The sequence below is a fragment of the Bison bison genome, unplaced genomic scaffold (assembly GCF_000754665.1).
Source record: "Bison bison bison isolate TAMUID 2011002044 unplaced genomic scaffold, Bison_UMD1.0 scf7180017864191, whole genome shotgun sequence".
Lineage (NCBI taxonomy): Eukaryota > Metazoa > Chordata > Mammalia > Artiodactyla > Bovidae > Bison > Bison bison.
The window spans coordinates 926,451-941,425 of record NW_011494763.1 but is presented as its reverse complement, the minus strand read 5'-3'; the positions used below and the strand labels follow the sequence as shown (position 1 = coordinate 941,425).

At 41.0% G+C, this 14,975-nt stretch overlaps 1 protein-coding gene across 3 annotated transcripts in view; it reads left to right on the top strand.

Annotated features, from left to right (window-relative positions):
• Window positions 1-14,975, top strand: part of CUL1 (cullin 1) — an 89,074-nt gene that overhangs the window by 54,247 nt on the left and 19,852 nt on the right. For all 3 annotated transcript variants that reach the window (XM_010843878.1, XM_010843876.1, XM_010843877.1), the window contains exons 3-9: window positions 1,627-1,801; window positions 3,496-3,663; window positions 6,498-6,548; window positions 6,760-6,850; window positions 7,612-7,775; window positions 11,229-11,391; window positions 12,229-12,359. In XM_010843878.1, coding sequence (XP_010842180.1) covers window positions 1,627-1,801; window positions 3,496-3,663; window positions 6,498-6,548; window positions 6,760-6,850; window positions 7,612-7,775; window positions 11,229-11,391; window positions 12,229-12,359 — 943 coding nt within the window. The remainder of the gene's footprint in view (window positions 1-1,626; window positions 1,802-3,495; window positions 3,664-6,497; window positions 6,549-6,759; window positions 6,851-7,611; window positions 7,776-11,228; window positions 11,392-12,228; window positions 12,360-14,975) is intronic.

Sequence of the window (14,975 nt, the reverse complement as noted above, 5' to 3'; positions counted from 1 at the left end):
ATGGCTTCTCTCTGTATATTTTAATTCTTAATTTATTTGTAATATATTTTGGAATACGAAATTTTTAAACCACTCCTTGCTATAATGCCATTTATTCAATAATCTTTATCCACTGACTTGAAATAATCTTTATATAGTAAGTTCTTAAACACACCAGAATATTTGGTTTCATGGTTTTTCTGTCTGAATAAGTATCGGTGTCCTAATTTTATCCAAGGTAGTCCCATGCACAGAGGAGCCTGGTAGGCTACAGTGCCTGGGGTCACAGAGTCAGACACGACTTAGCAACTAACGTACACAAAGCACATGCAGATGAACTGAAACAGTAGTGAAGGCTATGACAAAACAGCTTGTCTCCATCTGTCTCCATAGTGCGTGGTATTACTCCTCTGTGATTGGTCAGCCTTGGGCATCCCTGAGTTTCAGCTGTGATAGAGGACTCCATCTCTTGAGCTACTGTGTTTTCTGCTTTTTATTAAATATTTTTCATTTTCAGAGTGTCATTCATTTCATTTCAGTCGCTCAGTCGTATCCGACTCTTTGCGACCCCGTGGACTGCAGCGTGCCAGGCTTCCCTGTCCATCACCAACTGCCAGAGCTTGCTCAAACTTATGTCCAAGTTGGTGATGCCATCCAACCATCTCATCCTCTGTCGTCCCCTTCTCCTCATGCCTTCAATCTTTCCCAACATCAGGGTCTTTGTTCCAGAGAGTCAGTTCTTCACATCAGGTAGCCAAAGTATTGGAGTTTCAGCTTCAGCATTATTCTTCCAATGAATATTCAGGGTTGATTTCCTTCAGGATTGAGTGGTTTGATCTCCTTGCAGTCCAAGGGACTCTCAAGAGTCTTCTCCAACACCACAGTTCAAAAGCATCAATTCTTTGACGCTCAGCTTTCTTTATAGTTCACAACTCTCACATCCATACATGACTACTGGAAAAACCATAACTTTGACTAGACGGACCTTGTTGGCAAAGTAATGTCTCTGTTTTTTAATATGTTGTCTAGGCTGGTCATAGCTTTTCTTCCATGGAGCAAACATCTTTTAATTTCATGGCTGCAGTCATCATCTGCAGTGATTTTGGAACCCCAAAAAATAAAGTCTGTCACTGTTTCCATTGTTTCCCCATCTATTTGCCATGTAGTTTGGTTAAATCCACTTACAAATCATTTTAAAGGTTTTGGATATTTTTATATTTGTAACGTATATTTTTGGAAATATTCATAGCTTAAGCATCATAATAGACTATGGTCATAGCTTTTTGTTTTTCCTGAAGTAGATAATTGCTTTTTTTTTTTTTTTTTTCACTTGCAACTTTCTCTCTGTACCATTTGCCACTTTTCTTACCTTCTGATCCACTCTGGGGACAGTTTCCCACAAGGTAATGGCATTAGATGATCTGGAAGGTCCAGAATTCTCTTGGTGACTTCCTCCAGAAACTTCCATCCTCATAGCTGGCTGGCTCTTCGCTTGATTGGTGTCTAAATGGGATCTTTACTCTGGTTTTAACAGGTTTCTGTTGATATTTGGAAACATTGACACTGCCGTATCTTGTAAGAAACTATGTGTTAATAATGACTGTTGACATTGATGACGCCCATTGATTTCCTTGACTTTTCTCCAAGTCACGTTTATAACTACTGCACAAGTGTTCACCAGTCAAACCAAGCTCGAGGGGCTGGTGTCCCTCCTTCTAAATCGAAAAAGGGGCAGACGCCGGGGGGAGCTCAGTTTGTGGGCTTGGAATTGTACAAACGGCTTAAAGAATTCCTGAAGAATTACTTGACAAATCTTCTTAAGGTAAGATGTTTTACATTTATACTGAACATTTATAATATAATAGAATGTAAAAAAATTAAAAGTAGTGAAATAACAATTGTGAATTAATTTTTCATTGTTCTTGGCACTGACGTGTCTGCGCCTGAAGAGGTGCTGCTCTTAGGTCGTTTCCCCGTTATGAAGATGAAACCTTCCTAAGCCGTGTTCTGTTAACTTCTTAGATTAGAAGTTTCTGATGCCTTTCCCTATAGTAGTACTTTGCTTAAATTACTAACCATTTGGTGTTTGGTGGTTAGAAAGCGATGAACCTATTAATTTAAAGCATATAATTATGAATTCAAGTTACCTATGTGTATTTTGAACCCACTGTAATATTCTGTATTAAGTGTATGAGTGACTAAGGGTTATCCAGCCTCTGGTAATCACACTTTTCCAACGTGTTCTGCACACGTGTGTATAGAGATTTTTGATTTACACAAATAATGTCCAAAAAACTCCAGCATGCTCCAGATTTGTTTTTCTTAATATATTTTGCAAGGTGACTGGAAACTTGAACATCATTTAACAGAGCAGAGTTGAATGAGCACAGTCGTGACCAAGACAATATCTTTTTCACATTCCCAAGCAGTCTTGATGAAGCCACTGTGTCCTCCTGGCTCTGATTCGCAACACTTTGTAAAGTGAACACTGGGATTCATTATTCTTTAGTATCGAAGTGACGAACAGCGTGTTATGTTGTGAAAGGTGTTGATAGGCCTGCCATCAGCGATATTTTTTTTTTTAATTTCTAAAAAAGGTCATCTGGTATCATCCAGAAGAGCTTAGCATTACATGTTCGGGTTCATCCCTTGTTATTTAAATCTAAATGAACACAAATTTGGTTGTATCAAGATATGGTCAGGTTTCCACTTGGCTTGTTGGGTCACTTGTGCACCCGTGTGTTTCTGGAGCTTTGTCCTGTAGCCTTTTTATTCTGCCAGTTGGAGGGCCTGAGGCTGAGAAGTTCAGGGGTAGCCCCAGACCCCGAGTTCATGGAGGGGCTGACCACCACCAGTTCCCCCGAGCTCCCGGGATTTCTCTTCTCCTGCAGCACATTTTAATGATATTGCCGTTTAATGCCCCATGTTTAAAGGGTAAGATGTCATTTGTAGATGTTATTAATACCTAAGAAAAAGTTTCAAGTTAGTTTCCTTTCAATAAAGATTTGCGGTTTAAGTTGTAGAAATTTCAGTAAAAGTTAATTTTTATAATTTTTAAGTATATTTAATGAAGAAAGAAGATACATTAAAAAATGAAATAGTATTGGCCCCATGACCTAAATTGTTAATTGGATATCTTTTTTAACAGAGGAATTATCAAAAAATAAGGGATTTCCTTAACCTGCCCCTATTTATGAATATAAAGGAATTACTCTCATATTCTGCAAGTTCAGTCTTTTACAAATGTATATGCATATTTAATACTGTGAAAAAAGTTCCAGTTTGGAATGAAAGTATTTTTGTTAAAATTCTCTTTAGTCTAACCCTCAGGAATTACATTCTTGTGAGAATTTGTAGTAAATGAGTGTGTTTTGTGTACAGAATAAAGAACCCATCTGTCTAAAACCATGAGCATCAATGTATCTTAATGCAATAGATTTGTTTCAGTGAACTCTTATCTTTAATTCATCACGTGACAAATTAGTCATCTTAAAGCTTTAGTTGCCTTGTTTCTAGGACGGAGAAGATTTGATGGATGAGAGTGTACTGAAGTTCTACACTCAGCAATGGGAAGACTACCGGTTTTCAAGCAAAGTGCTGAACGGGATCTGTGCCTACCTCAATAGACATTGGGTTCGCCGCGAATGTGACGAAGGACGGAAGGGAATCTATGAAATCTATTCTGTAAGATTTGACCACACACCTTTCAGATGTGTGTTTTTCTTGGAGATGTTTCCTTTCCAGCAAGGGATCTAAGCAGATAGTGAGCAGCTTTCAGACTAGCGAGCTAATTTTCAAAAAATGGCCCTTGGATGTTTTGTGGCAAGACAGGAGGAGAATGAGTAATTGGAAGTTCTAAAATACAGCCTGCACGCTTCTGCAGTTACTGATTTAAAAAGCCGACCGTGGGGCTGAGCCTGGAGCTGTCACCATCTTAGCACAGCAGGTCCTGCAGGCAAAGCAGGTCCCCCTCCCCAGGACTCGGGCCTCCGTAGTCAGTCTTGTGGCCTTTCAGGGTCAGGGAGACTGCTTCCAGGAGTGGACTGTGATGTGAACTTCCATCCTGCCCACTCACTTTAGGAAGTAATGACACAGAGTTCAAAATGGATGGGTTTTTAAAAGACTGCAGAAAAATAAATTCTGAAAAGGCAAAGTCTGAATTGTTAAAACACCTTCATTAGTATGTTTCTTCAGTCAAGGAAGCTTTTTCCAAGCCCTGTTGGTTTTCAAAGTGTGGTCCCCAAACCCTCAGCATCATTGTGACCTGGGAACTTGTTAGAAAGGCAAATGTTTGGGCCTCAAGCAAGACTTGCTTAACTGAACGCTCTGGGGGTGGGGCTGGCCAGCGTGATGTTAGCAGGCTCTCCAGGTGGTTCTGATGCTCATTCTAGTCTGAGAACCAGTTAAGGGAGGACTTAGACTCCCAGAACAGCCTCTGTGTTCATAATGGGCTCGGATACACAGACAGTGCGTTTTTTGAATGGTGTAAAATGTCAGTTCTTTTGAGAACTGGAGATAATCTATGAGATTATCTCCAAACCCACGAGTGCTGCTGTAATAGCAGTGCTTTGTAGCATTACAAGTTTAATTAAAAGAAAAACATAACGTACCATAGATGCATAACAAATTTTTATCATTTGTATAGCTCAGTTTCTATACCAAACTATTAACTGCTTCTTTATAATATTTTGTAACATAGCTTTAACAAAGCTTTCTATGTTTAGTGTTGATTTGAGCCTCATGTAGTTTGCCTTTTTCGTTAAAAATAACTTCTTGAGACTGAAGATTGTCTGTGGGAATCAGCATGATTTTGATTTCCCCCTGACTGAAAGCACCGTATGTGTGCCCTATAGTAATGTCACAAGCTCCTACAAATCATTATGGTCTTTAAACTTTTTATATACTGTTTTCAAAATTTGACTGCTTTTTTTCTTTTAACTTTCAAAATTCATAGTTTCTACATCCTTAAATGCTGTAGTTGGTTTAGACGTGCACTCTTTAGCAGAGGCCAGTCGACACCCCTGTCTGGAAACAGTGTTTCCTCTGCGTGCTCTTCCGTGAGGCTGTTGAACTCACAGTGCAAATACCAATTGAAACATGAAACGGTTCTCACATGGTGATCTCTTGTTGCATTTTCCAGAATCTCCAGGAGATGGGGATGCTTTGTCATGAATTATAAAGTTTTCCTTTTTTCCTAATAATTTTTTCTTTCTCTTTAGTTACAGAAGGTTGTCAGTTTCCTTTCAAGTCAACCAGAGGACATAAATTAATTTCATTATCCACATATTGAAGTGATGCAGCAGGACTTTCCCCCTGATTCTGTCCCTCTGAACTTCCTCTGGCCTACCTTTGGTCCTGCTCTCTTAATCTTGCCTTTCTTCCTTCAAAGCAACCAGTTGTCCAGAGTTAAATCACATCTGTCTTATGCTGTCTCAAGTTAGAAAAATGTTGGGAAAGAGTTATTTTTGAAGGTGTAGTGTCTTCAGTAGACGTTGATGGCCGCACACGGCATGTTCCCTGCCTCCCTTCTGCACCGAGGAGCCCTGGGGAATTGGAACAGAGGGTGTGCACCTGGAGAGTTACTTCCCAAACCTTGCCCCCCAGGGGGCATTTCTCCTGAAAAACTAAGACTCTTCCCTTCCCAGCATCTTCTTTGACAGACTAGTCCCTAATTCTGAAATCACCTTTTTATTCTAATAGAAGACTTGGGTATACATTGTTCATATCTTATTAAAGATATTTTCTCTTAAATACTGCTTTCATGCTGCCCTTTTTTTGGCAGAAATTTTTCATTTTGTAAATGAAATTTACATAGAATCTTTTCAGAACTGTATGTATAAACCTAGTTTTATCTGTGGTTAAATTTGGGGGGAAATAAGACTGCATTTATTTAAGTTTCTCAGCAGTTTTTGAGTATTAAATTCCCTTAAGTTTGAATTTAACTGAATAATACTTCTCTCAACAGTTTAAAAGCCATATATGAATTAATATTTCCCTTTTGGGGGGGCGGCGAACATTTTATAGTAATCGTCTGACATACCCTCTATGAGAAGTTTCAAAAGCTTTTTTTAAAAATGCGTCATATGCACACACATAAGTAAAATGGGAAATTTGAATACTTTATGTATAATAAAGGTTTCCCAGGTGGTACACTGGTAAAGAATCTGCCTGCCAATGCAGGACGCACAAGAGACTCAGGTTTGACCCCTGGGTCGGGATCCTCTGGGGTAGGAAGTGGCAACCCATTTCAGTATTCTTGCCTGGAAGATTCTTAGACAGAGGCGCCTGGCAGGCTACAGTCCATGGGGTCGCAGAGTCAGACAAAATTGAACAGGCAAGAGAAAAGAGACATTTTTAACTCAAGAGAATGGCTCTCTGATTTCATCATGATTTTTTGCCAAGTTTATAATTTAAAATATTGATACATATAATCTGGGATTAAGGCTGTCTCCTACAGCTTTGAAAAAACATAGTAAAAGTATAACCATTTAATACTGTTGCTCTTTCTTTTCACCCAGCTTGCATTGGTGACTTGGAGAGACTGTCTTTTCAGGCCACTGAATAAACAGGTACTACTTGTGCGTGTCGTCTTTTCCTTTTAAAACCCCTCGCAGGTCTCATACCTTAGGCGTTGTCTTCCTCACTTCTTTATAATATCCTCAGAGTACCTCTCATCTTGCCTTTGGCAGATTTAAATGTTTAAGAGCTATGTAGTAACATAATATTGATGCATACCATAGTCTGTAATCTTCATGTCTCTTTCCTATATCTGTTCTAAAGGTAACAAATGCTGTTTTAAAACTTATTGAAAAAGAAAGAAATGGTGAAACTATCAATACAAGACTGATAAGTGGAGTTGTACAGTCTTATGGTAAGCAGTTTCCCTTTAATTTAGTGAAAGCTTTGATATCAGTGGCAGTGATAACAGTGATGCAGATTGTTTGTTTTCAATTAGATTTGTTTTCAAATAGTATTATCAAGAATATTGTTAGCATTTATCAACGTACTCATAATTCTGTTTGTGTCAGTGTGATTATGTTTGATTTTATCCATTATAAAGATTGTTTATCCTCATGCCTTAAGGAGATTTTGATGGACTAGACATTTGACATTTAAATTATTTTCTTTTCTGGTTTCATACTGAATTACTGAATCTATATACCTGTATAGACTGAAAACTAAGCACTTATATATGCTTAGAGTGTCATTAATGGAGCTGAATGATAACCAGAAATCTGTATCATCTTGAACAACTGCCATTGAGAAGCCAATAAAGTAACACAGTGTTTTAAAACTTGAGTAATGTTCTATTTCTTTGAAAGTTTAAAATTAAGCATTATTATTTTTAAGCGTTAGAAATATTAAGATGTTCTCTTAATGAACTTGATGAGAACTTTGAAGCATGCCTGGCTGTCAGTCAGAATCACTTGCCTTTGTGTGTCTTGGATTTTTTTTCTTTTATGCAAAATGCACTTAAATACCAGAAAATAAGTTTGCCTTTTGCCCTGCAATTTTATTCTTACCTTTTCAACATAACTTAAACTGAAAGCTACACCTAAAGTAAAATATATATTCCTTAAAATATAACCAAAAATAATGAGGCGGTTGAAACATAGTTCTGTTTACTTCCAGTGGAGCTGGGACTGAATGAAGATGACGCCTTTGCAAAGGGCCCTACGCTAACAGTGTACAAAGAATCCTTTGAATCTCAGTTTCTGGCTGACACAGAAAGATTTTATACCAGAGAGAGTACCGAATTCTTGCAGCAGAACCCGGTTACTGAATATATGAAAAAGGTAAGGTTAAACATACTTAAAGTAGACTTAAGTTAAAAGTTACCGCTGCTCAAATAAATTACTCTTTTTACTCATATATGAGCTTCCTTCAGAGTCATTTCTTGGGCACTGTTATCCGGTGGTGTTTGCAGCAGGTGCACATGGTTTCTCCCCGTTCACTAAGGAGCTTGTATAAATTAGTTTAATAATCGTGGCTCATGTTCTCCTACTGTGTGGAGGATGTAACTGTTACAGCTGAATGACGTACGTGTTTGAACACTCTCTCCTAGAATGTACATGTGTATCTAATGGCAGCCACGGTCTTACATCAATGAAAAAATAGTATTTAAGAAACATATTTTTTTCTGTAAACTTTAAGCTTTTTACTTTTTTGCTTCTGAGATCTCTCCTAAAAATCTGTTTAACACAACCTTCCAGTGTGTATTAGAGAGGTCCTTCTGAAAGAACAGGATCGAAATCTTAGATGAGAAGATTGGGGATTGGTCTCTGCATCATAAATGTTCTACATTAAGTGATGTCACAGTACAGTTCTACGAGAATTATTCTAACTTCCCTTCTCGGAAATACCGGTGTCCCAGACTTAAGCTCAGAGGAGTGACCTCAGTCAGAGGTCAGCAGACTTTCCGTGAAGGGCCAGATGGTAAATACTTCAGACCTTGTGCACATGTGGTCTTGTCTGCAACCATTCAGCTCTGCATTGTGGCGCAGAAGCAGCCGTGGCAACATCTAAACCGCGTTCCAGTACCAGTTTCCTTCCAGCAGAATTTTGCCCCCAGGCAATAGTTTGCCAACCCCTGACCTAGATGGGCAAGGAGACTTCCAGGGAGTCTGGGGCTGTGTGTCTGACACCCGCTTCTCCTTTTATTGTCTGTTCACTTGGAGAGCAGAGTCACTTTCTCCATGCGCTGAGACCAAAAGTCAAGGAGAGCAACAGCTCCCCTGTCTAACCACATAAAGTCCTTCTCAATTTGTCCATGACGTTCCTAGTACATTTTCCCATAAGAGATAGTAATTATAAGTGGGTCTTACAAGTCTGAAGTTAAAAGTCCTTGACAGACAAATACTTGATCCTTGAAAACCTAACAGAAGTGGAACCCCGCAGAACTATTACACTTGGGAAAGTGATGGTTCTTTGTGTATTTACGAGTTAAATTAGCTTTCGTGTGCCAGTCTGGAAGCTAACCAGCTTATTGAGAGTTGAAACAGCTGCCTGACCAATCAGTTTTAAATCTAAGCACTGATTTTTACAGTGTAGTTTTCATAAACACATCTTTTATTGAACTGTACTATATATGGTGAGTCTTTTAAAACTGTGTATGTTTTTTAAAAGTGGCCTTTTATCAAGGTACAAATCCACACGTGTGGTTCAGGCCTTTTCATTTCATGGGCTTCTTAGTGAATTGCAGTTACCTGCTGTCCACACCGAGGAAGGTGGTAGTGCTTTGGTGCATGGAAATCCGCTTTATAGACTTACGGTTTCAACCCAGTCTGAGCCCTGCCTTCAAGGGAGAATGTGCTACCTGCATCCTGGCTATCTTAAATGGGGCTTCTTGGGTTAAAGGTTTGGCCCAAATCTGGTTGGGTCTTAGCAAACGTGACAGCCATTCCATTTGAAAAATTCATCATGTAGAGATTCTGTAGGCTTAAAATTGGAATTTAACCGTCTGAACAATGCTACTGTTACCACTAGCTGTAGGCTTGCATCTCAGCTATGTGTCTAACTGAAAATTGTCACACTGGGTTATGTGTCTAAGTAAAATGGGGGTTAAAGTCTAGTCCTCAGTTTCCTTATCTGTAAAATGAGGATACTTTATCATCATCATCATCATCATCATCATTATTATGTATTATTTGATGTTTGGCCATGAGTATGCATCAGAACCTCCAGTGTATGCCTGATGATATATAGGGTAAAATATGGAACATTTTATTCAGTAACTTGAGAAATTATGTTTATATCCGAACACTCTATTAGAAAGTAAAATACAAAACTCATGAACAGTATTGAGATAAAACATCAACTTTCAAGAACTACTCTCCTTTTAGCAGCCCGTTTGGGCTAGATGTACAGATTCTCTGGGGTCTGTGTTCCTTTTTCTTGAGTTGTCCTTCAGGGGAAGCAGTTGAGACTCTGTGGCTTCCCTGCTCCTGATGGTGTCAGCAAGTGAGCAAGCCTCAGCCACGTTAGTTTCAGTGTATCTTACTTTCTCCTGTGATTGAGTCTGTGGTGAGCTTCCAACGAATATTTCACCTTTCTAGGTTTCTAATGTCTTTTTTTTTAAGTTTTAAAAATAAAATACATGTTAGGAATTTTCTTACTGCTTTTTGATCCATTTTTTCATTTTGTTTTTCCTGTATACTGATCCTAATAGAATTAATAGAGACAGTCTTTGCTTAATTTTATTTAGTCCTTTTGAATTTGTACTCTGATATAATTATCTGCCAAGTACAATGGTGATCACGAGCTTATTTACCGTCAAGTCAACAAAGAATGTAAATCACTGTCCCTCCTAAAACCTAATGACTTCATACCCAGGACTTTGGGTTTTTTGGTTTCCCCGGTCATGACACTTTACTGTAGTCTGTGAAATGTGGAGAATAGCATTATGTCTGAAAAAAAAACAATGTACATACCTTAATTTGAAAATACTTAATTGCTGCTGCTGCTAAGTCGCTTCAGTCGTGTCTGACTCTGTGCAACCTCATAAACGGCAGCCCACTAGGCTCCTCTGTCCCTGAGATTACTAAATGATGCCAAAACAATTATAATAGCAACATCAAAGATCACTGACGAAAGGTCAGCTTAACAAATAATAATAATGAAAAAAGTTTAAATATTTTGAGAATAACTGAAATGTGGCATAGACACACAAAGTGAGCACATGCTCTTGGAAAAATGGTGTGTGACAGCCTTGCATAATTCAGAGTCACCACAAACCTTCAGTTCCTATTTAAAAAACAAAAACCAGTACCAAAGCACAATAAAAGGAGGTTGGCCTGTGGACAGTAGTCCCCCCTTGTTCACGGTTTCAGTCACCCACAGTCAGCCTCTCTCTGACAATATTGAATGAGAAGTTCCAGAAATAAACAGTCTATACGTCTTAAATTGCAGAGTATCGATAAGGGTATTACCCCAAAAACATGTGAAACAGCACGTATCTGTAGGAAGAAGATTGATGTAAGGACATTGGATGGTTAATCATGATAACCTCGTTGAAGTCATCTGAAGAGGACTTGGAAACAAAAATATAGGTTACAGAGGAAGTGGTACACTCCAGGGACCAGTTATTGTGGTTAGCATTCCCTCCCCACCCCAGCCCAAATCGAAGGACCCCTTCCCTTCTCTTGTTTTCTTCCTCATACTAGGTAGGGCAGGATTGTGAGTTGAATTTGTCATTATTTTTGTTTAAAAAGACGCAAGTCCAAACCGTTGACCTGAGTTCACTCCCGCAGGCGGAGGCTCGTCTGCTGGAGGAGCAGCGCAGGGTCCAGGTGTACCTTCACGAGAGCACGCAGGATGAGCTCGCCAGGAAGTGCGAGCAGGTGCTCATCGAGAAACACCTGGAGATCTTCCACACGGAGTTCCAGAACCTGCTGGACGCCGACAAAAATGAGGGTGAGCCACTGAGATTCGGAGCACGTGGATGTTTATTACGATCTGTGATCGTGAAGTTGTGTGAACACTAGCCATTCTTTAAGAGGGCTGTGTGTGTGTGTGTACCTTGTGGTGTGTTGCTCTCAGACGTCTGCAGCGTGTTTTGGGGGTGACTTTGGAGGAAGAGCGTCTTTTCAGTTTGGTTTGGAGTCCTGACTTGCCCACACACTCCGCGCTCAGTGATGCTGCCACTGCTTGGTGCGTGCGAGTATGTGACTTTTATGCTGAAAACTCTTAGAGATGAGAGGGCTGCTGTTTTGCAAAAGTATTTCCCATACCCTTCCCTTGTTTTCCTGGAACATGTGAGGAGCTCAGTAGAAGATTGACGCAGGACTTTTCTTCTTTGGTGCTCATAAATCAGCCATGTGCCATGCACATATTAAGTGAAGAATGTGGGGGCCCTTTTTTGGCTGAATTGTTTGTATAGTTGAGATGGATATTCATAAATACTCCTTAAATTTATTCATTCTTGTAAAGAATATTTGAGTGCCCATTATGTATTAGGCATAATCAGTTTCTCAGTCTTGAAGCATCACCTGTAGTTCCTGTTCATCTTTTTTCTGTTATATCAGTGGTTTCTCCTGGCAAGGGAGAAATATGCTTTCATAATCACATGATTTCATTGTTACTTTTGGCTAAATACGAAATATTTGAGTACAATTAAGTGCAATTGATTATTAGGTCTAAAAACAGAGTGGTTTTATTTCACTGCACCTTTCATCTCTATAAATACATATTTAGTGGGATGGATTTGCAAAGTTTGTTTTGATGCATAAAGGTGGCACCTTCTTCTTTCAGATTTGGGTCGCATGTATAATCTTGTATCTAGAATCCAAGATGGCCTGGGAGAATTGAAAAAACTCCTGGAGACACACATTCATAATCAGGGTCTTGCAGCAATTGAAAAGTGTGGAGAAGCTGCATTAAATGTAAGTACTGTTCAGCTGAACACCGGTGGGACCTAACCATTCCCGGGCGTGGACTGCAGGCGGGTGTCCTGTCTGCACCTGCAGGTCTAGGGGGTAAGACTTTCGCTGGACTCTCATAGAGAACTGGCTGCTGGCTCTTTAGGAGTTTCACAAGCGTCTTTGTTTAGTAAATATCTCCATTAATTTGCCTCTGGCACTTCTTAGGCATTAAGGATGTTATTTCTTGATATTTTTTTTTTCCTTTCATTGTTTGCCAAAATTACCATTCCTTGCACTAGAAGAGAGAAGATGATTCCATAGACAGAACAGGTTGAAGCCTCCTAGAGCCCTGGCTCTGGCACCATGGGCCACAGGCTGCCCCATGCAGGAACTTTGGTCTGAGTACTGCTCTCCATTTGGAGACCTCAGGGCTGTTTGCTCTGGAAAGGCCCTGAGATGTATGGCATTTCTCATACAACCCCTGTCCCCACTGCCGCCCCCACTCCAGGAGGTACCAGAATATTTCTGCTGGGTTTTCTATGATTCAGTTTTTGATTTTACGTAGGAAGTATCGCGTGTTTCTGAGAGACAGGTAAGTTGTCTTCAGGTTTGTCCCTGTTGTGCGCTTTAATTTCAATCGTGTTCAGGACAGCTAACAGAGAAGAAAAGCTCCTAGAACACAGTTGGTTCTTCTGCCTGAGTCCGAAAACTTTTTGTCCCTGATTTTACTGTGTTTGGTGTAAAGTATTTCGTGTCTGTTTTCCTGTCATCTTTGGGGGCTCCTTTTCCACTTCTCATTATGGGCTTACTGCATCATTTGTTGCCACATCTGTGGATTATCAGAGGGAAGAACGTAAACACACCTTAGAGTTTATAAAACAATACAGTTCATACTTAGCGAACGGCAGAGGACAGGCTTGGTGGTGGGTGCTGTGGAAGGTCTCCAGGTTTCAGGGCAAGGTCCCACATCGAGACTCGCAGTGCCGTGGGGCCCCCACCCTCAGACCCCGGGGATGGTCTGTCCAGGCTCAGATCCAGCTCTGTTGTTCACTGACCGCTGACCGCATTGCTCACTCGCTTGTGCTGTCTGTGGCTGTTAGGAAGAAAGACTAATGATGGTGACCACCTTCTAGAGGTTTTGTGAATAAAGAACACTTAATGCTTGTAAAGGGCTTCTTACATGAAAGCACGCAGTGCTCAGCAGTGAGGATTGCAGTTGTTCTCAGGTGTCCGGTCCTGTTTTTTTTTTTAATTATGTAAAAATTATATGATGATTTTTCTTACATCCAAACTCTGAGTGTTCTTTGTTGAAGAGTCTGACGCACAGACACAGGTACACACACGCACGTGTGCACGTACATGAGACTCAAAAGGGGCCACCTTGATAGATAACTTTTCAATAATGTAAGGTTTTCCCAGTTGTTAACTCAAAACCCAGTTTGGCCAGAAGGGCAGGGTAGCCATCCATTTGGCTGGAAAACATGTTTTACTGCTAATAAATCTGATGTAGGCTGAAATTTTTACAGGTTTTAAATGTGTAATGTGATTCAAATAATAATTATGTGTTACAAACATCAGAATGGCCTTAAGAACTTTCTGAAGGCATATTTTTCATAGTTAAATGGATTTGAGAATCACACGTGTTCCTGGGTAACTGGTGCCCAGGGAATTCCCCTCGTGGGGTTCCCCTCGCTTCACCCAAAGAGGAACTGGCGGTCCTCTCCCCGTGAAGTGTGGCTGAAAGCCTGAACACACGTGCTGCTTTTAGACACGCTGCGTCTTGTACCTGCTGCACCCCGAGGCCGGGGAACACTCGAGAACAAGGCTGGGGATCAGGGCTCCTCTCGGGGGACGAGGGCTTCAGGCCAAGGCAGCTCAGTGAGGTCCAGCCCACCTGCCGTCACGGGAGATTCTAGCGGAGGATAAGAGCTGTCGGCCTTCAGAGGCTGGTGACTGAGGACAGGCGTGCCCAGCCACGCCGCCCACGCCGTCGGCATGCTGCACGGAGGCTCCTGGAGGACTTTAAAACCTTGTGCACCAAGGAATCGTCAGGTTTAAACTGCTTTAGAGCTGAACAGAGGATCAGATCATTGTTTTAATAGGCAGGTTTGTTTCACAGACGAGTCCCCCCACGTCTGGCCTCTGGACAGAAGAGAGAGTGGGCGGCTGGGTCAGTCAGCACATTCCATGTTATGCTTAGGTAGACGGGCCAGAGCCCGACACGTGTGCTCAGTCGCTGGCAGTATAGTGACGGTTTGTAGGAGAATGGTCAGATACAGGAGGAGACTTGAGGGGAGCAGCCTGGAAGCAGAGCCCACACCTTCAGGTTCGTTTACAAAGATTGAAGCCCACGGCGTGGCCGGCTGGGTCCTTGGTTTTATCTGCCACAGCAACCAGCTGCATGATGGTGGCTGGTGCTGTAACTCAAAGGGCCCACGTATGCTGCAGAGAAAAGTGAAGTTGTTTTCATTGATTCCGCAAGGATCTGTGGCCTGGCTGAGCCCAGGGCCCTGTGCAAGGCGCCGTGCCTCTGTGCTCTCCTCGGGTCTCAGCTTTTCTTCTCAGACCTCCGTGCCCTCCTCCGCCTGCTCCAGTGACTGGATGGCGGGTCTGTTGTGAAACCCCACGTCTTCCCTC